Below are 21664 nucleotides of genomic sequence, written 5' to 3' on the forward strand. Positions count from 1 at the left end.
TATATTTGCAATAGCCAGCTTATAAGCTAGCATTTTGCTAACATTAGCTGCAGATTTGACTATACAGGCTACAAAATATGTCTGTGAAGACTGACAATAATGTCATGTGTTGAGTGTTGCTTTTACAGGTCCGCCAGACACATCTTTTGACCATCTTTAAAGTCTTGTCAACAAAGATGAGCTTAGCATGTAGCACATCTTGCTAAATATAGCAGGAAAGAGGAAAGTTGACCAAGATTCTGCTGGGCGCCAAGCTTGCTTAACTGTCATTGGAGCATAAGCGGAAAGGGGTGGGACTTAGGAGGGGTCACTTGGCTGTCATTGATGTTTGCTTTGGATTTTTCAAACTGGACAGACATGTCCTTTTCCCCCCGAATTAGTGTCTGTATTTGGTCAAAAATGGTCGCTACAAATACAAGATAATATTTCATTTCATATCTGTAACACCATTTTTGAAACGTGCTGATTGGTCACAAACACATCTGACCAAGCTTAGTTTATTCTTTTTAGACATTTTGCTAACACTAGTTATGAAACCGAGATGTGGTCTGACTTTGCAAGGCAATTTTCCCTGTGGGATGTTAGAACTGAAGACGCCCTCTCCATGAACACTGAACTTACCTCGCTACAGTGAGTTCACCAAGTTGCTGTAGCAAGTTATTCATGAATTTATTTTCATAATGCTGATGCAGACTCTTTTTGCCAGCAGAAAGGGCACATGCGGATTGGACCAACACACACCATTTACTGGACTATCATTGCTGTTGTCATTTTTTCCTGAATCACTGCATCCGTTTTTGAATAAATGAAAAACACCAATATCCTGGATAATGTTTCTTTTAATATCTGGAGCATGTAAAATAGGCTTTTACTGTACATGGTTTGGACATTGCAAGAGATCATTGAATACAATTGATTCTTGTTTCTTTAGTATTTGTTGCAACATCTGACACTGGCTTTGTGTGATGTCAGAACCAAAGATGCCATTTGGATGAACAGTGAAACATTCAGGGCTTTATTTTCATGATGATTTCTGTGCTTTTTGCCAGTGGAGTGGGCACATACCTTATTTAAAGCAAGGTTCTGTGCTCCTACTAAAAATGTATTGCTTCCCATCTCAAACTGTGCTACAGGTTCCTCTAGCCATACAAATAGTAAAAATCAGTAGCTGCGCCCACACAGTAGGTCCATAATCGAGTTGAGTAACCTGACAGCATTTAGCTTTTCAGATTCTTCAATCCAATACTAAACTAAATGACTTTAATATTGACTTTTGTGCTGTGTACATATATAGCAATGCTGTTATCCATGGTGATTCATTCAAGCTAATATATTTCTCTTCCAAACAAGGTGAGTGTGAAAGATAAATAAAGGACAAAGCAATACGAGGTAATAGCCCCCAGAGAGTCTGACCTCTCCCTGCGGTGAATGGTGGTGTGTGTACATCTCTATGACCCTGTGCCCCGGCCATAATCCCTCACTACAGGGGCTGGATTAGGGCCTCGTTTTATTAGCAACCATCCAGCCCACCCTCCCCAATGGTCTCGCTCCCTCTTCAGCCTGGATCGATGGCTGGCTCGGTCTGAAGTGGCCAGGCTGGTTATTAAACGTGGGACCGACCAAACCCTTCGGACTGCCGGGATAATCCCATCACAAATTAAGTAGAGGAAAATTGGTCAGGGAGAACGGGGAGGGGAGAGAATCTTCATATCGTGACCTTCTAAACAGTGTACACACAAACAAGCACACACTCCTTAACAGCTCTCCTATTTATCATATGTTATTCTGTAAGGATTTGTACCGTGATGGATCAGCATTTTATTAAATACAAGACCTCGCTAAAGCATCAATGTTTGGATGCCAGTGGCGTCGTAAAATAGCCAGACATTAATAGCTGATGTGTAAGCATAGATGTGGAGTGCAGAGAAGGTCGCACAGAGTAAATCCTTTATAAATGCGTATCTAAATCTTTTGTGTTAGTTTTGTAATCTGGAAGGGAAAGAATGAACAATGAGATGATCTGATGAAATTGGGAAAGAGATTTGCCTAATCTAGTTTCTTATAAATTTAAAATTAAATGATATCCTCCTCCACTCCATATCATGTCTCAACTCGTGATGTAACACTGCATCTCTTATAGAAACTCTCAAGTTCAGCTGCCTTCCTTATCTGTAGCATTTTAATTCACTTATTTAGTGTGAGTGTTTGGTACAATTGTGCAAATAAACGATTAGTCCCCAACAATGGACATTTTATTCTGTTAGCATCTGGAAACAATCTCGTTGCATAAAGCAAGATCTGTGTTGTCATGGTTTCAAAAGACCAAGATAAATGTCCAGTAAGAGCTCAGCCTTGAGGTATTCTGGGAAATACACCAAGGCTTTTAATCCACATCAAGTGTGTTGTGTAACGATGTTTCCACACACAGATACACAAAAAAACAAAGTTTTATTTTAAAAGTCTTACATTAAAAAGCCTCAATCTGAGGTAGAGAATACAGTATGAAGATATAATGTGACACTTTAGATTCATAAATCTCCCATCATGTGGTTTTTATCCTTTACTTTGTGTCATTTAATTCTGTTTTTTCCTCTCAGTTTCCCCCATCTCTGTGGATCTCACTCTCACTCCCTGTCTGTCTGTATCTGTGTGTGTGTGTGTGTGTGTGTGTGTCATCTCTAAGCCTGTCATGTAGGATAATACTGGACGTTAATTACCCCCGCTGTCTGAGGTGAACGTCATTAGAGCCCTGAACTGGACGTGAACCAGCCGTTACCGAGAGGGGGCAAAGTCTATTAAATGCCATTATTGAATCTTCAACCTAATTTAAGAGTAAACGCATAGTGACTGGCCGTCTGGCTGCTAGCAGCGGTTTTCTTTACTCAATTCCCAACCTCCTTTGAGGAAGCCTACAGACAACGGCCAAAATAAATGAAACACATTTGTGACAAAGAATACAAAATATATTAAAAGCTGCTGGTGAGTTTTGTTGGCATGGCCCATGTCAGCAAAGTGGTTTGGTTAGGAGGGAGATCAAACTTTTAACAGGGTGTTGGGAAAGCTGCTCTGAAAATGTGGTTTTACAAGCTACCTGTTACTGCATGAGAACTTGACTTGCAGCAATGATTCCCTCATGAGAAATAGAGTTTTATTATCTCAAGTTAAAAAGTAGTTTCGCCAACTCCACTTTTTGGTTGCAGAGAAAGTTCCTAGAAGTTTCCAGATGTCATCATACAGTCATTTGCATATGAAATCCCCCTGCTCGTATGGAGGGAGGGAGCTGCTCTGCGGGACACATTGTGACAAAGGATCTTTTTGACTGAAACATACTGGGAGTTTTGGAAGTGAGACTGAAGCGTTGTCAAACCCAGCAGTGAAGTTAGCGACAAGAAGAAGTTTTTTTTCTTTCTAATTTATAACATGCAGCTTAAATTTAATGACCAGCAATATTTTGCATTTACACAACATGTCAAATGTGGTTTAAACACCATTAAACTACTGTAAAATTGAGTGAAAGTCATAAAACAAGTCCTGACTGTGGATTGCTGAGGGGTGTTCCCTATCCCAGAGACTGTCCTGCTAAGAAGAACAACAGCATTAGTTGTTTAAGCAAGTGCCCTATATGTTCAGTGACAGTTTTTCTTGATTGTTCTCGCTGTCTGCAATTGAGTCCCGCCCCAGGACACAGACTGGCCAATCATAATGTAGCTTCAGGCCGACTCAGACCAGTTTCCGACAACAACACAGCTGTGCTCCATTGACTCTAATGCAGTCGTTTCAGATTTCCTTCATTTTCAGGCTGGTGTATTAATGTAATTACCTGGAGAGGTTGGAAAAAGATAAACGTTTCTTCCCTGTTCCAAAACCAAAATCAAACCCTGAAAAGTGTAGGGTTAGCTAGCTAGCTACTGAAGATATAGCCTACTGAATGTATACACATGCTACGTCTGCTTTTTAATGATTATAACAGTGAAACAAAGACTGACCCTGCTGTACAGGAACCAGTGAAGGGAAGCAGGGAAACCTCTCTGATAGTCAACCAGTTCTGTGTCATCGCATTGTGTGCAGATGAACGTCCCCCGGAGATCCCTACCTGTCCGGTGGTGGAGGTTCAGGTGCCAGCACGAAGGTGAAGCCAAACACCGTCCATCTGCACACAGTGTGATGCCACACAGCTGGTTCAATATCAGCAAAGTTTCCCTTTATATTCATTGTCTTGTGTGGCGATCAGCAGTGATGTGGTGGTTCACTTTTACACTGTGATCTGTAGCCTATAGTTCGGCTTTAGCTTCTAACTATCTTTGTCTTTTTAACCTGTTGTTGCTGCTGAGTCAGTTTGACATCCTGGATATATCCTTCAAACACAGAGTGTAGACCCCTCTGTCTGCTTCTCTCTGGAATCACTCTTTCATTTTTCCAAAAATATGATCATATTTCTTCAGGGAGTGCAGCTTGTCGGACGACCACAATGGGGCCAGGCTTAGCAAAAGGTCAATTACAGTATGGATACGAATATCATTACGGTTAGGGTTAGGCAAGTGGTTAAGGTCAGATTAAGATCATGGTTAAAATGTGAATTTTACATCTTTAACTGGACACAAACTCTGGTCCGCTGCATGAAAGTCAAATGCGCTGCACATGGACCTCCACACACCTGCTTTTCATGCTGCTTCAGGCACTGCAGTTCCTGCATATCCACTGAGCGTTAGCACTGGATGTAAATTGTGAGGTGCTGAATCATGTTATATTGATGTGATTTCCAAGGTACGTGGTTGCTGTGCTTGAGGCCACACAAATATACAAAACAATCTTCAACAGTCACCTCCATTGTGTACGAAATTTAGCACTGAAAGCAGGTAGTCAGGTTTATGTGTATAGCTCTCAATGACAGTCATAGGTCAAGCAAAGAAAAAATAAACCTTGAAAATCCCAGTAACCACAGACTACAGGCGAGCAAGGAACCAGAGTGTCTCTCAATAAGCGAAACAGTAGAATAAGCCTCAATTCTTACATCAGCCAACAACCTCGCAAACAACGTGTTTGTAGAAAAATGACGGTTCAGTGCCACAGAGCCCAGACCATAATCCTGAGACCACACAATTATCAGGTAGAAGAGGATTAGATAGTGGGAGCGACATAAATAGTAAGGAGGAGGAGAGGCACAATGGATGTTTCATTACATTAGAGCAAGTGCAGGTGAAGGACATGGGAGAACGGCTGTGAGTCACTGAGGTCAAGAGAGATGCTTCTTGAAAAGATGAATGTTTGACAACACATTGAAAGCAAGGGTGTGATTTCTCTGTCGAGAGCATAAAAGCACTGACAAATACGTGTTGATCTCACCTTTATTTTTGGGATTCAGTCACATAATTATACTGTCTCCATTCTCGGCTCCCCTGCAGGCGGTCGCCAAGAAACACTTACAGTAGCATTCAAATCTCCCCAGTCTTGTCACAGCATTAAATACGCACGAGTTGCGGCACAGCGTAAGCCGTGATTAAAATGCGTCGCTTCCACCACTAAGACATGTCTCTGGTGTATCAGATGGAAGCTTAGCACCGGCATATGCTCGCTGCCATGATCCGCCGATGGATGACAGGTGGTTACCAACTATTTGCATAATTATGGGTGTAACGCGCAGGCTGCTAGAACGTCATAAACAAATCCATATGGCCTTTTGGGAAAATCCAGATGATTCATACCACAGCTCACGGATATTCTTTCGATGTAACAGACATCAGCAGGATTTCTCACTGAATGTTTTAGCTGGAGTGTGAAGTGTGGGGCAACTTCATTCCCTCTACTTGTTTTGGCAGCTCTGATCAAATATGAGAACTTTATACTAAGTTTTAGTCGCAGATCGGTCAGTGTGTCAGTGTTTCCTGTGCAGTTTCTTGTGTATGTTTGATGGCTGGGGTAATTTTGGTCTCAGTCCCGGGAAACTTTCCAGAGTCAGCTTCAGACTGTAGTGCAGTGTGTAAGACTGACCCTTATCTCCAGAGTCAGCTCATGATATATGAGCAATTTCGCCGCAATTATGATTGTCATTGTTATTTTAAGGGTTGCTAGCCCGAGCAGGGGGTTGGCTGATTTTTCACATACATAATTTTCTCTCATATTTACATTTTTTATAGCTATCTGGGTAATTTTCCAGCTAAAAGTATATCTAAAGTATGTTTATGTCACCATGGCAGGACTCAGGCCAAGCCAAACCTCTCACAGTTTGAGTTGTACATTTTCCATTTGGACCCAACAGACCTTCTATGGAAACAAAAGTATTTATAATCACCACTTCCCACGTCTCAGCGGATGTGTAGTGTAGTAGAGGAGGTACTGTGGGGGTCTTACAGTTACGGAAATGTGCCACAGTTGGAACACTATGATCTTCTCAATATGTGAATAAGTGGTTTAATGTTGTAGCTTTAACTCACAGTGTCCCCTATTTCTTCTCATTCCACCCCCCTATCTTTTCCCTTCGTATGCTTTTCTTTCCACCCTCCTTGTACTCCACTTGCTCCTCTACAGACATGCCTCTCCATGTCCGTCGCAGCAGTGATCCCTCCCTGGCTGGCCTTCCTCCGGGCGAGGTCCCTGTTGGTCCAGACGAACCGTCCAGAAAGAACCCAGCTCGCTGGTCCACAACAGCCGGCTTCCAAAAGCACAAACACAAACCAAATCCAAACACCGGCACCGGCAGCCTGGAACGAAAGGTAACAAATACATCCAGTCCAGTGATGCATCAGTATCTTAAAATGTGTGGTAACCTTGACTGCTGCTATAAAGGTTTATGTGAATCTTAAAAGATGTTAAAACTCAACAGGACTTTAAATAGATAGACGTGACATTAATTCTGTATACACCACTTTCAAGTAGTAGGTCCTATATACTGATTCAAATAGGCTCTTGCCCAGAAGTTATTTTCCCCAGTGCTGCAGATGTACTGGAGCTGCATCAATTATAATGTCTGAGATATGCACTCTGAAATCTTCCAACCTCCAGCAGTCTCTGTTTTTAACTTCCTCACTGCTTTCTTCCCTCATTTTCATTCCATCTCTCCTCTGCACCCCAAATCAAAGAAATAACTGTTAGATATGAAACCTCTGCTGCCCTGCTTGCAGATATCCAACAGTGGCATAGATAGTCTTTAACTGAAACTAGTTCCCTCTGATAACACTCCTCCTTGTCTCCCAACAAGACGAGCAGAGATTGTTAAACACTTTCCCTTTGTTCCAGATTCACCTTTCTGAGGCTTTTTAAGCCTTTGATTATAAATCCTAATAAAAGCGTGGCGCAGGTACACCCTCCCTGCGGCTTCTGAAAGGGAAGGGAAGCCAATTAACTTCTCAAAATGGCTGCCACGTGGTACTGGCAGACCTGTATGTCGTGCTGAGAGAAGAGATATGTTCCCAATGAAACGGGAAGGTTAAAAAAAGGGAGATGATTGAGTGCTTGGAACGTGACACGGCAAACCTCCACGTGATTAGTGCGTCTGGAAGCATTGTGTGATAATCCTATTTAAAGACACTTTAGTTGTCAGAGCCTCGACAATGCAACGGTCAGGATGGCTTCTTCTCTGGCCTGTCTTACCATGAGCAAATATGTTCAAATGTTTGTCTGTTTGAGCTGCTGTGCTTTAAGGGAATGAAAAAAATATAAAAGCAGCCAAACAGGAGTGTCAATAGATGCTCTTTCTGGGTTTGATCTGCAATTTGGCCCCTTTGCTGCTCTCCGTAGTTGCTTTGCATTGTGGGGTATGCAGGGTTTAGGTTGCAGAATTCACATAACAGGATTTAACTTTAGATTATATACAACTGATTGCACATGAGCACATCATATGACAACAATAACTGTGACATTACAGATTACACGTAAAAAGTGTCTCTTCTTTTAAAGGGATTACTTCAGACGGCCGCTTTAATGGAGACTTTGCATAATGCTAAACATCCTTAATTATGTTTTGGCTGATATCTGATTGAATGGGGGAACAGAAATGCTATTCAAATTGCAGCTTAAATAAATCTTGCTGCTTGCTTGCATGCTTTTGCGAGAGATTTTGGGAATAACGTTTGACTAGAATACAATGTTCAAGTATCCCATTTAAAGCTTGACTCCCATCTGTAGCAGGTGATCAGTTATCTGAATAGGATCATTTACGTAATCTGTCTGTCACCGGCCGCTGGTTTTAAAAGTAATGAGCTAGCACTGAGAGGCTGTCGCTTTTATTCAGCTTGTCCAGTTTTGACTGGGCCATTAGATGTTTTCAATAAAGAGGGAGTCTTAGTCCTCGTAATCCTCTGTATCTCTTTTTCATACATCCAACTGTCACATATTCACCATCAGTCCAAGATTAAATCTATTTTTATGCAATTGAAAACAGATGTTGAATGTATTAGTCAGCAGTGACTTTGATATATTTATGTCTTGGCGCAGACGTTGTTCTCAAAGGGAGCCATACATCAGTGATTAGCGTTGCCAGAAGAGCGTATGGATGCAAGCCATACACTGTAGTGTCTCCCCATTGTCTGGGGTAATTTCCTTTACACACTACAGTCAGCCATGTTCTGTTCAATTCCCTGTGAGTCCAGTTACGGCCGAGTAAGACCCGGTCCTGCTAAATCTCCCTAATATGAGCCAACGGGAGTCCTCAGTCATCAGCTAGCGCTGTAAACTCATCACGTCTCCCAATGACTTTACAATACCTCGTGCTCTCCACGCTTAGCACAGTCAAATAAAGGGATTAGGTGGTGGATATGAGTCTGATGATTTACTGCTACCTCTCTGGTATCTGGGTTTCTCCGCATTTTACGATCTGACGTGTCGTAAAAGTTTGTGGAGAGGGGTCCTTTGTCGCGCTGTGTTGCATGTCGGGGGGCGAGGCCACGATGGCTATCGGGGCCGTCTCAGTAGAGCCCGTGTGTCCGGCTGAGTTTTACAGTCCTGTCTGCAGTGCTTCCTCAGGCCCCGTCACGCCACATTCAACTGCACTAAAACACACATGGCTTATTATAGCATGCAGGGGATAGGGATCTCTCCACTGCTCTCTCTCACTCCTTTTTTTAAATTTTTTATTTGCATTGTTTGCTGCGACTTTATCACTCGCTGAACATGACTTGTTTTCATTTGCCTTTGTTCATCCACTCGGCTGCCTGTCATCCTCCCCTCTCATTCTGCAACATGCCACTTGGGAGTTTTCCTTTTTTAAGTTTTGTCTGTGTTCTTTTGTTGTGTGATGTCTCATTAAAGAAATCCAAACTTCTGTTTCTGTCTGTCTCGCTCTTTAGCTGCCGTTTCGTAACTCATCAGACCTTTAATCATTCTCATTCTGTTTGTGCATCCCGGTGAATCACTGTCTCCGCTGTGTTTTTAATATTAATTTGCTTTCATTTTTATTCAAATAGCCTCAGCCACCATGACCTTCAATCACAGACATTTCAATGCCAAGGCTAGCATGTCTGGAATGTAATCTAGTGTTCTTGTGTATGTTTCTCTGCTCGAGGTTGCTTTAATAGGGCTGCTGAAGTCTGCTGGTGTTTGACATTACCTTGGCAGTCTCATTTTGGAAGGTGCTTTTTGTGTAATGGAAGAGTTCGGCTGTGGCTGTCTTTGTAATAGGCCTCTTAGTAGCAGCTCAGGTTTAGCTGTGGGGAAGGGTTATGGGTGAGGGTTGAATAGAGTGAGACTTGAATGAGCAATGCAGTATTGATGCTTGGCACAAGTCCAAGATACGCTAACCGACATCCACCACAAAGTGTCTGTCATCCAGCTGCTATAGATAGCACCAGACCACAAAAGTGTCCGTTTAAAGTCCAGGAAAACAGAGAATAGACGTGATAGTCATGCAGCGGTGTTAATCTCTCCTCCTCTTCCTGTTCCTCTGCAGGGTAGAGGAGGCCATGCCTATCGGAGTCTTCCTCGTGATGCGAGTGGCTGGACCACTCAGTTCCAGAGAGAAATGACTCGATCTTCTCTGAGCGCCAACCATCCTATGGTGGACCGATGGCTTGACAGACAGGAACAGGTACGGAGGCGGACTTAATCTGGCAGTAGACAAGTTTTTGTGCTGTAACCTATTGTTATGAAGTGAATGTTGATTGCACAATGTAATGGCCATCGATTAGCAACACTGTCTGCGTTTAGATCTATTCCTTAGAAGACTCCTTTTCACTATTTCAAGACGGGAATAAGACAACTTCTTTGAAGACACTGGAGGCATAAGCAGGTTGCTAGCTTGGAGGTTGTTGCTGTTTCACGTACAGAACTAAAATGAAGTGTGGATAAATCTGGCTGTGTGACGCTAGTTCCCCGTAGTGACAGAGTTTTGAAAACGTTAACGTAGATAGTAGAGGCAGAGGAAAATGCCGTCTGAAATAGGCGGCCAATGGCAGGTTTACACGCAATCCACATCCTGTGAGTCAGGCTACACCCACACTAATATGTTTTTGTTTTAAAATATATAACTATTGCTACGTTTGCGCCTAGCGTCCACACTACACCAGCGCTTTGTAACATCTGAAACACAGATGTTTGAAAATGCTGCTTACTTCTGAAATCTGCTGAAATCTCCAAGGTTGCGTTTTAGTCCGGACGGGCGGCAAAGGAGTCACCCATGTTCGTTTCTTGATTGGGTTTTATCAGTGACGATGTGTCGAGCCAAAACGTTATAGCTAGGTCAACATGCCTTTTGAGATTTTTTGCTTCTTGTGTGGGCACTCCTTTCCCATCGCCATGGTTTTCTCCGGTGGTGGATAATGCTTGCTCCTGCTCTGATATGTCGCCATGTTTGCTTTGCTACAACTCCCAATCTATTTTCCACTACTTTGGCTGCCTCATACTTATACTAGTTACACCTTGTCATTGGTCCAGACAAAGAAATCTATTCCTTTCCACCATCTCCTTAGTATTTTCTGTTCTCTTAAAGGCATGCTGGTATGGGTGGAGATTACTTCTCAAACAGTGCTGAAACATACATGTACAGAGATAGTTTCCAGTTTAAAATTCAGCCTCAGACTAATTCTAAGTCTACTGTAGGTATGAATGTGGACGGGAATGGTTGTCTGTCTCTATGTGTCAAACCCGGGATAGTCTGGCAACCTGCCCAGGGTGTACCCGTTCACCCAATGTCAGCTGCCCCCCCCCCGTGACCCTGAATAGGATAAGCGGTTACAGATAATGGATGGATGGATACTGTATGCCATGCTATTTCTGGCAGGTGTTATTATCTGCATACAAGAATAGTCTTCATGCACTCTTGGCAGCCTTGTACCCTAATAATAAATCCCACGGAGTGACAGTGACATGTAACATATGCCATTTGGTTAAGACATGAATCCAGCACCTTAAAGTAGCATGAGTAGATTTAATTCTTCAGCATGGCTGGTCTCTGTGTTTTACCTCTGTCTATCTGCAGAAAAGACACACATGCTGCATTGTGTCATAATGTTTCATACCCCGTCGTAGTGTTACAGCAGTCGTAAGCACAGCAGCACTGACAGATAACAGAGTGGTGATTACAGCCACACTGACTGCTTGCTGCCCAAGCGAACTTGAAACCGCACCGGTGACTGACATCAGGCTTCATACTTCTGTTCCATGCAGCGATACTTTTCATAAAGTAACAGCGTACACTGTTAGTCATTGCAGGCTAGTCTCCTCACTTCACACCTCCTTGCTCTGTCGCCACTTTGTGATTGTCTCACTCTGCGACGGGTCCCTCTACTCCTCAGCCTGTCAGAGGAGAGAAAAAATGTTCCCTTTAAAAGTTATTAAAAGTGACAGAGGCTCTCTGCTGGGAGAACAGAAATGACCTTGGGAGGTGTCAGACACGCTGAGCGCGATGTGAAGAGGATTTCTCCCGGTTTGTCTGTCACTCTCTGCCCATCCATACCTCAGTACCTGCTCCAATCTGTGTAGGAGGTGTTTAATCTATCCCTGCTTCATGTTATAGAATAAGAAAAGAGCAAAGACAGGGTGTGAAACAGTAAGGGATGGGAAGAAGAGTGAAGCGAATGCACATGTAATTGAGGAAATAATAAGAGTCAAAATGTAAAAGAGGGTTGATTGACATTCAAGCTGACAAAAACGTTGCTCTCGGCTTATTTTTCTGTGTTGTGTTCCATTCAGCTTGCCAAGGCTCTTACCTGAATGTCTCGGCCTCCGTGCTGTCGATTTCTGGGTGGTCCGTCTGCCTTTCTAGTCTCATTGAAAATCAAACCGCCCAGGTTGTGAGTCATTGTTACAGAGGCCACAATTCTTTGAGGAAGTATTTTCATTCTTAGGAATTCTTTTATAAAGTTTGTTTCTGGCTAGACAGTCTGTCAAAGCAATCCGACGAGGAAGACGCTATTTCAGTGCACGGTGTGTTTTTTGCATCTGAAGCTATTGCAGTGTTGCTTGAATAGGATGTCTGGCCAAGCCACAGAACACACACACAAACTTCTCACAGAGGAAAACAAAGCAAATTTTGGGGAAACTGACACCGCAAGTTTGTGTCTGATAAGATCTTTGTCTATACAGCAGTTGAAATCAGATCCAGCCCCACATAATTTGATTTAGCATTGATGCATGTTTATTTGTACCTTTGACTGACTCCTCAACACTGTGCGTAGGAGTTAGGAATATCTAGCGTTGAGCATCCAGTTTACAACCAACTGAGGATTCTTCCAGATGCCAAGCGTGCAAGACAACTATTATGGCCAATGCAAAAAAGCAAAAAATGAGAATGGCCCTATCTAAAGCCCTGTTTCCACCAAGCAGTTCAGATGGTGCGCTTTTTGTACATTTCCACTGCGAAAAGTTGTGGATGGTACAGATGGAACCGTTCCATACCGTCCCTTTTTTGGTCCCCCCTCTGTTGGGGTACCTAGCACACAGATCTGGTACTAAAAGGTGGAGCTGTGAACACTGCAGTCTGATTGGTCAGTAGAGGACGGTCACTCTGCTCAGGGCTGAGTTGTGTCTGGTTCATACCGTGGAGAGTTTTATCAGTAAAGTACAGTACAACTATGAAATGAAAGGATGCTTTGCTGCCTCTCACAGCGTCGCAGGGTGTTGTTCCTGTGGGCTCCAGCAACACTAAACCCTTGACCTTGCCTTAGAAGGACTAAATGCACAAACCCACTATTTTTAAATATCCCATGGAGAGAGACTCTCATCGCAACCTGTTTTATTTTGTTCTGAAAATGTCGGCGTGCAGCCTCGTACTGTGGACGATAAACAAGGTGCAGACTGATAAAGGAGGAAATACAGTGAGTGACAACAACCCCGCCCACATTAAAGAGGACTGTTTGCTGCGGAAACGCTTAGCGGACCTAGGGTCTAGGTACCCTGTCTGAAGGGTTACTTTTGGTTCCAGAGGTACCATACTGAAAGTGTTTGGTGGAAACGGGGCTTAAGGTAAGGAAAAACTGAGTATTACAGTATATACCATTGATGCCAATATATCCCCCAAAATCCTATATACTGGACCTTTAAAAGTAATCAAGTCAACAGATTTATTTATTTTTAATCAATAATTATGGACAAATCTGTTCATCTTGTGGGCTTATGTTGTATTTACTGTATAACATGATGTAATTCCTCAGTTGATGTTTAAAAATGAAAATAATTAATAGCGCAGTTTTGTAAACATGCACGCAGCCTCATGCTAGTTGATGATGCCTTGTCAACACTAACATTAAACTTATTATCCTAAAGGCAGCTGGAGTTGCAGTCATAAACTGCACCCTCTATCCACTACTTTTTAGCACATTTTAATTCATTTTAACAAGATGAGTTTTTTAATTTCCATAATTAGTAACTGCTGAACTAGCTGTGGTAGAAATGGTTTAATAGCTTAAAGAAATTAAATAAAAGATTACTGTAAGGGTTCCAGGTTAATACTCATAAACAGATATCTCATAAAATGTAAGATTATTATTTCAGAGCCAACATCAGTATGTAAACATTTAATGAATAACAGCAGGAGAGTCACAGCGCCAGCATAAGCATCCACACCATGCCTAATTCTTGGTGCTACCTGCGCCTCTGTAATCTGACAGCTGTATGACTAAGATGATTTACGCAACACAAATCCGCTCATTAGAGGTGACACAGTGTAGGTTTCAAAGAGGCACCTCGTCACCCAGTTGTTTCCTTCCGTGACTGGCTGTATCTCCGGCTTGATCGCTGCCGTTCCCTCCCACACATGACTGTTTGATATTTTCCGTTGTTTGTCTGTTTGATGGGCGGGCAGCACAGCAGCATCGAATTGGAAGATAAAAATACACGGTGTGGGTTAATTAAAAAGAATTGTGATCAGTGCTAAAGCGCTGGTGGAGATAATGAGTGTTCACACACACACACACACACACACACACACACACACACACACACACAAACACGCACCATACATCTATGCCAAGGTTTTAGAAAAATCGCACCAATTAGCAGTTGTTTGTTTATCATGGATTATTTATCTCCTGTACTTTATTGTTCTGCATTATCAGTAAAGATAAAAGCAAAAACTAAGAAAACTAAGAAAGGGCATCACATACATTTCTCTCTGCTCACTAAAAAACTGACGCACTCTTAATTTGTGTGTGTGGGTGTTTGCATCTTGCTCCAGCAGCATCTTTTCTTATCTTCACGCATACACACTCCTACCTGCATCATACCATACCTTAGATTTTTAAGCACTTCCTCCAACATCAAATCTTTCCCTTTAATGGCTGGTGTAGGTGAAGCAGCTCTGTTTTACCCAGCACCATTTGGTGCACTCTTAAAGTGCTTCACTTCAGCATTTATATTTAAGCAGGCCTTCCCACCTCCTGCCATAAATTAGGAATGTGAAGTCAGGCCGACTAAAACTACACATTGACTTCTACGCTTAAAATACCACAGAGGTTGTTGAAGTTGAAGTCTGACGACGACGCCATTAACTTTACAATCTGTGATTTTGTCGTCACCACGAGAACCCACATGTGATAAACTCGGTGAGGGATTTGAAGCTGGGTTGCAGAGAAGCAACTGTCATTACACAACTTACATTACACAACTCAAGCGGGGGAGTTCAGGTATCTCAGGGTCTTGTTCACGAGTGAGGGTAGAATGGAGCGTGAGATGATGCGGGCGCTGTGCCGGACTGACGTGGTGAAAAGGGAGCTGACCTGAAAGGCGAAGCTTTCGATTTACTGGTCAGCCTTAGCGATAGGGTAAGGAGCTCGGACATCTGGAGGGAGCTTAGGGTAGAGCCGCTGCTCTTTGTGTTGGGAGGGGTAAGTTGAGGTGGTACTGGCATCTGATCAGGTTCCACCTGAGCGCAGGTGTTCCAGGCACGTCCCACTGGTAGGAGGCCCCGGGACAGACCCAGAACACACTGGAGGGATTACATATCTCATCTGGCCTGGGAACACCTTGAAATCCCCCGGGAGGAGCTGGAAAGTGTTGCTGGGGAGAGGGATGTCTGGGGTGCTTTGCTTGGCCTTGTGACCCGGCCCTGATAGGGGGATGAAAATAGATGGATTACACAACCTGAAAATAGTTTGATACAAACAGAATTATCCTCCGATTAGTGCTGTGGTCATGATCAAGACCAGAGTGTATCAAGACAGAAACAATACCGAGACTTTTGGGCTTGAGACTGAGTCTAGACCAAGACCTGACCAGTGCGGGTCTCACACTGTGACACACTTAACGATAAAATGTGGAACATGCAAACCATAGACTCCCCCACAAGCTGATCTGAAAGACAAACAGTACACTCCCATAAAAACACCCACAGAAAACAAATGAATTTTCCTCATTATTCACCTCTTTGATTGCTGTAGCGTATGTTTGTTTGTGTAAGTGTACCATAAGAAAGGTCTTGATTAAATAATCAAAAGGCATTCCTGAGGTAAATTTTAAGTGTGGTAATTTTCCTTTGTTTTCTTGAAGCAAACAAATACAAACAAACACCAAGGAAATTATCTTCACAATCATTTATTAATAACCACACAGCCAAGGTTGGTGGAATTGCTGCCAGTACAGCACGGTGCGTAACAGTGTCATTTACACAGACAATATTAACATCACATGACATTAGTCACATGAGATCCTTTTTTTCACAGTTAATATGTGGTCTTGACCGTAGTACTTGAAATAAAATCCTGAGTCCTGTGACTGAGACGAAATCAAGTAGAAATGCTGACGAGTCTGAGATGAGACCGTGACCTTCAAAAAGTCTTGAGACTGATCTGAGTTCTACAACACTGCCTCCAACGTAGAGAAGTATTGTGGGTGATTACGCTGATCCCCCCTTAAACCTGGAATCTATGACAAACCGTGATAGCGAAACAATTTCATGAATTTGATGACGAGTTCTGCGTCTTTTAAAAATGCAGCGATTTGTGTCCTTTTGACTTCTTTTTTCTTTTCGGTAAACGTTCAGAATACAACTCTGATCACAGGGCTGTTTCACCTCTCCGGCTCTATCTGGAAAGTCTGCCTGCTTGCCTTGTCTTATGTTTATCTAACCAGTCAATAAATTCACTTTAGTGTCAAACAATTCCATCTGAGACTTCGAGAGCTCCGGCCCTTCAATCCCTTGCCACCCAATCCACACTTGCACACGCACTCTGCCAAATGTGGCGTGGAGAAAAGCCTGCTCTATCAGCCCATATACGCCAAGGCCTTTTGAGTTATTCTTTATATAAACAGCTGACATTAACGTTGGCCTATTATCCCACTGATGAATGCTAATGGGCCTTCCCGCTCAGCATCACACACACACACACACACACACACACACACACACACACACACACGTGCTTACGAATGCGCACACACATTTGGATCTGGCTGAGTGCCTCTCCACTGTATTATTTTGCAGCCTTGATGAGGGACCGGAGGCCATTATCATGAGCTGTACCAGAGGCGGGAATGACACCAGCTGTCAATCATGGAGGGATTTAACCCAATCAAAATGGCTCACATGGAGGGAGACAGAGGTGTTTGAAGCATATCTAAAAAAGTTCAAAGTTTAAGGTTTTCAGACGCAGTGATAGGCAGACATATTTTATTATGTGCACTGACTATCATTTGTTATTTATAGACCATTTTCAAAAATATATAAAATATATAAAAATATATGGTCTGAATTCATTTATTGATTTGTTATTTGTCGGCTTATAGTACACTGCTCTGGAATTCTCTTTCAAGCAGCCCTGCTCAAAACAAATTGAAAGAAAGAGAGATTTAAAAAGACAGAAAAAACAACATAAGTGTTACATAACGGAGTCAAAGACAAGTCTGAGTGGAACCAGCTCTGATCAGCCATCTTTGATCAAGCCTCCAACTGACGCAGAGCCTCCCTCTCTTTGTTGTCTAAATGAGACACCTTGTCTGGCGAGTTTTAAAGGAAAGCAAAGTGGCGAGGTGCCCGGCTAAATCATCGAGCCAACACGTTGAAAGGAGATGAGTTCGTTCAACTTCAAGCCGGAAGAAGAGAGCCAGGAGCGGTGTGATCACACTCCCGTCCTTTTTATATTCTCACGTCAAATATTTCTCACCAAACAAACACAGACTGGCATTTGTGAACTGATTTGTCTCCAAAGTGTTATTTTATCACCCTCTCTCTCTTCAGCTAGAAGTCAACAGTTGTTTTACTGGTGGTCACACAATGCTGCTTCACTTTTGTACAATTAGTGGCTGGAAAAACAAAGCCTAGTGAATAACTTTATGAACTGGTTCATGAATTGTTTTTTTTTCTCTGAGTGAAATGTGACTTTCTTAAAACCTTTAGAAATGGTGTTTAAAGACATTTAAAATAAGAACCATAATATCTAGAGCATTCATTCTTTCTGCAGCAGCAAGCTAAAGCCTTTGTCTCCCTCGTCATTACATCATGACCTTGCATTATCTTACCTTATGTGCTATGCAAACATAGTATTTTGCCATAATTATGCTGGTATTTCCCCCTAATGGCTGCTGTAGATTGTTATTTGCATTATCCCTTATATATATTAAATCTACAGTAAGAACCATAATAGCTAGAGTGTTCATTCTCTTTGTAGCAGAAAGCTACGCCTTCTGTCTTCCCCGTCATTATGCCATTACCTTATCTTACCTTACCTTGTGTGGTGCAAACGTAGTATTTCCCCATAATTATGCTGGAATTTCTCCAGGAATTTCTCCTTAATTGCCGTGGGAGATCGTTGTTTGCATAATCCTGTATGAATTGATCTAAAATGAAAACCATAATATGCAGTATATTGGCAGTTCAATCCCCGGCTCCTCCAGTCTGCCGTGTCGAAGTATCCTTGAGCAAGATACTGAACTCCAAATTGCTCCTGGTGGCTGTTCCATCTGTGTGTGAGTGTGTTAAAAACTGAGTAGCAGGTGGCTCCTTGTATGGTAGCCTCGGTGACCAGTGTGTGAATGTGTGTGAAAGGGTGAATGTGACTGGTAGCGCCAAAATCACTTTGAGTGGTCAAATGACTAGAAAGGTGCTATACAAGTGCAGGTCCATTTACCCTTCCTTTTGCTGTCTTCCGTGTTGTCACATTGTACGCTCATAATGACGTCATTGCGTTATGTTACATCTGGTGCCAAACTATGCAAAAATGTGCGGTGGCGTCAGAAAAATGAACGTCATAGTATGTCATAGAAATAAGTATATCTCAAAAACTAAATAATGCACATAGTTCAACTAACATATGGAGTGTTAAGAAATACTATGTTTCTACATTTAAATGTCTTTTGGATCAGTATGTTTTTTTGTTTTTATTTAAAAAAGAAATGATGATACAGAAGACACAATATCAATACTTTTATCACTCATTATAACGTATTGACTTGCATAACCGTTTAGCTAAGGTTGTACAGATTTTAGGGATATGAAGCATTTAACGATACTCCAAGAAATGACACTACAATGAGCACAAATACCAATGTGGCGGACGATAAACTTGCTAGTTTGATTTGAGCTGATTTCTGTTAAATTCAAGTGTTTTGTAAAGCTGTTAGCTTTTATTCTCTGCCCCAATCAACATCATTATCATAAATCTCTTCAGCCGCAGTGGTGAGTAAAATGTGGCCATGATCAGTGGTCATAATGGACAGACATATTATAACACCCAGGCTGAGAAAACAAATACCTTGTTAATGCAAATCAGTTTGTTTTATTGTGATGACAGAAATCGTAGCTTAAATTTAACATGTTTTATTGGACATACAATGAATACAGATGCAAACACGTCAGAGTCAGAGTGAGTTATGAGGTGGAAGATCTGAAAAAAAGAAAGAAGAAATAGATGACAATTGAAAAACCCTTGGATGGGTCAATTCTGCACAAAAGTTGGCATTTAATTCTCTGCGCTGTTGTTGGTGAGTGAACTTAGTCTACTCTCCTGACTAGCTTGTTGGTAAAGCCCACACAGTCTGCAGACCCTGAGGCAAGCTGTGGGCAATGTTAGAGCAGTTGAGCATGGAGAGAAAACAGAACAATAACCCCCCAAACCTGCCTGCCTGACACAGTCTCTCTGTCTCTCTGTGTCTCTCCTTTTGTTTGCACCTGTCTCTCTGAATGACTTGGAGACAAATACTGCACATGTGAATAGGTGAGGTTAGAGAGGAGAGCACACCTGTTTCTCTTCTCTCCAGGGCTACCTGCTGGATGCAGCGTTTGCAGTGCGCATGCATCAGGTTCAGATAATCTGGGCTGATGTTTGATACAGAGCAGGTCGGGGGTTGGTTGTGTGCTCAAGAGTGCACAGAAAACAGCAAGCCACATTCCTGAGCAGTGTGGTCAGTCCTGCTGTGATGTCCCGTGTCTGCAGAGAGGACCTTGCACTTATCCAGGACTCACCTCTTAATTCTCCCTGGATCACGCACAGGAAGGTTCGCTGGCTCCAGAAAGGCTGCAGGGCTATATGAGAGCGGTTATTCTTCAGAAAGAAACTTCAGTGTATGCTCACATGCAAGATGTCTTTTCTAATTGCTGTGGGGCTGACCAGTAGGTGCTGCTGTGTATTTAACATTAACTCCAGACACACAGCAGCACACGCACAAAAACCCCCCACAGCATATTCTCTGTTTTTAGCTCTCTTCCCATTTTCTCTGTATCTCTTCCCTGCTCAGTCTTTCTCCACTGAAAAAAGTGACACTTTTGAAATTCTAGCCAACACTTAAAAACCCACCAATCTGATTTATTGTGACTTTTTTCCATCTCTATTAACAAATTCTCCTCTTTAAGTGCTCTTTAAGTGCTGTGTAAATGGCATCTCACCAGAGACGCTCCGGTCCAGCACAGGACCTGAGTGAGAACAATGTAGCCCTGAGCGTCACACAATGGCCGCTCCTCTCTTAATTAGCCATTGCCGCTGAACCCCTACTGGAACGTCATGACCCCTGACAGACCAGAGCAGGTTTTCTTTTTAACATTTCTCCCAAAGCTTGCACTGCTTTTCAAGCCTCATTTAGTAGCGGTCTCCTCCTCTCTTCACCTCTAAGTGGGCTCGGGCAGTGGCATTGTATTAACTTTTGGTGCTTGTTGTTTCGCCCAGTCTGTTGTTGGTGAGTGAGCTGAGAGTGAAGGCCCAAGCTTTTTTATTTTTCTTAGTTTTAAAACAGGACAGAGGAGAAACCTGTTGAATTGTCACTGATCATCCCTTTATCACTCGTCTATGGAGGACTTTGACAACTAACCTTTCTGTACAGGAAGCAGACGTGTGAGAAATTATTGTGATAAGCAATGTAATTTGCGTTAATTTTGCTTTCAAATTTAAGAAAAAGATTTTATTATTGTTGTAATTTTGCTGTGTCCAGACCAGTTTTTAAACTTTTAAACTTTAAACAAAAGATGCAAGGCACTATCCAGCACACCGTGGTGAAATTAAAAGTTTCTGTCATTTTGTTTAAATCCAAAACATTTTCACACATCCGCTGGTCAGCTTTGGTTTAGGAACAAGTTCCATGTCTTTCTCTTACGCTCAACTCTCTCCCCCTCACGAAAATCGCACTGTGTGTGTAGCCCATAGCCCCGCCTCCCCCACAGAGACAAAGACACTCGATGACAAGAAGTTTCCCTCCGTTCATTACCCTAATGAACCAACTCACCTGGCTGCCAGACGATGCACGGCAGTGAACACTCTTGTCGTCCAGTCTCTTTGGTGGAGAGAGACAAGGAAAACAAACACGCATGAATATGGCAATTAATCGCGGCTGGAAAAGTTATCGTCTCCCTTTTAGTTTACTGCGCAATTAACCGACTTATTGCATATCGCGACAGGCCTACTATGGAGGACTTTGACAACTAACCTCAGTTAATTTAAAGAGAGGCCTTTCCTTTTTGTCCAGCACTCCAGTGACTGCAGAGTGCATTTTCTGTTAGCTTTGCTGACAAACCGCTGGTCAGCTGTGTAAATATGCGGAAACATGCCCACTGCCCAACCTCTGGTCTCCACCTGGTTTCTTGGCCTCTTTGCTCTGCACACCACCTGGAGAGAGCTAACATTAGCTAGCTAGCAGTGTTGCTCATCCCGCGATTACAGCTTGCAACATCGTCCCAGTGGCAGAACACGTTGTTGTGGAAACACTGTTCCCACCCTCTCATCTTGCCCCAGGTTGACCCGTGAGTAAGCAGCTTCATTCTGAATCGCAACGCCCTTTTAGCATTGTTAACTATGTTAGCACCACTTGCCGTGCTGAC

The 21664-nt window shown here is 42.7% G+C and overlaps 1 protein-coding gene across 7 annotated transcripts in view; it reads left to right on the plus strand.

The window, feature by feature from the left end:
• Nucleotides 1-21664, plus strand: part of LOC125881571 (partitioning defective 3 homolog) — a 420073-nt gene that overhangs the window by 158573 nt on the left and 239836 nt on the right. For 6 of the 7 annotated variants that reach the window (XM_049564735.1, XM_049564734.1, XM_049564733.1 and 3 more), the window contains exons 4-5: nucleotides 6526-6710; nucleotides 9881-10018. In XM_049564735.1, coding sequence (XP_049420692.1) covers nucleotides 6526-6710; nucleotides 9881-10018 — 323 coding nt within the window. The remainder of the gene's footprint in view (nucleotides 1-6525; nucleotides 6711-9880; nucleotides 10019-21664) is intronic. The other variant, XM_049564738.1, reaches the window with a different exon arrangement.

This window comes from Epinephelus fuscoguttatus, linkage group LG21 (genome assembly GCF_011397635.1).
Source record: "Epinephelus fuscoguttatus linkage group LG21, E.fuscoguttatus.final_Chr_v1".
Lineage (NCBI taxonomy): Eukaryota > Metazoa > Chordata > Actinopteri > Perciformes > Serranidae > Epinephelus > Epinephelus fuscoguttatus.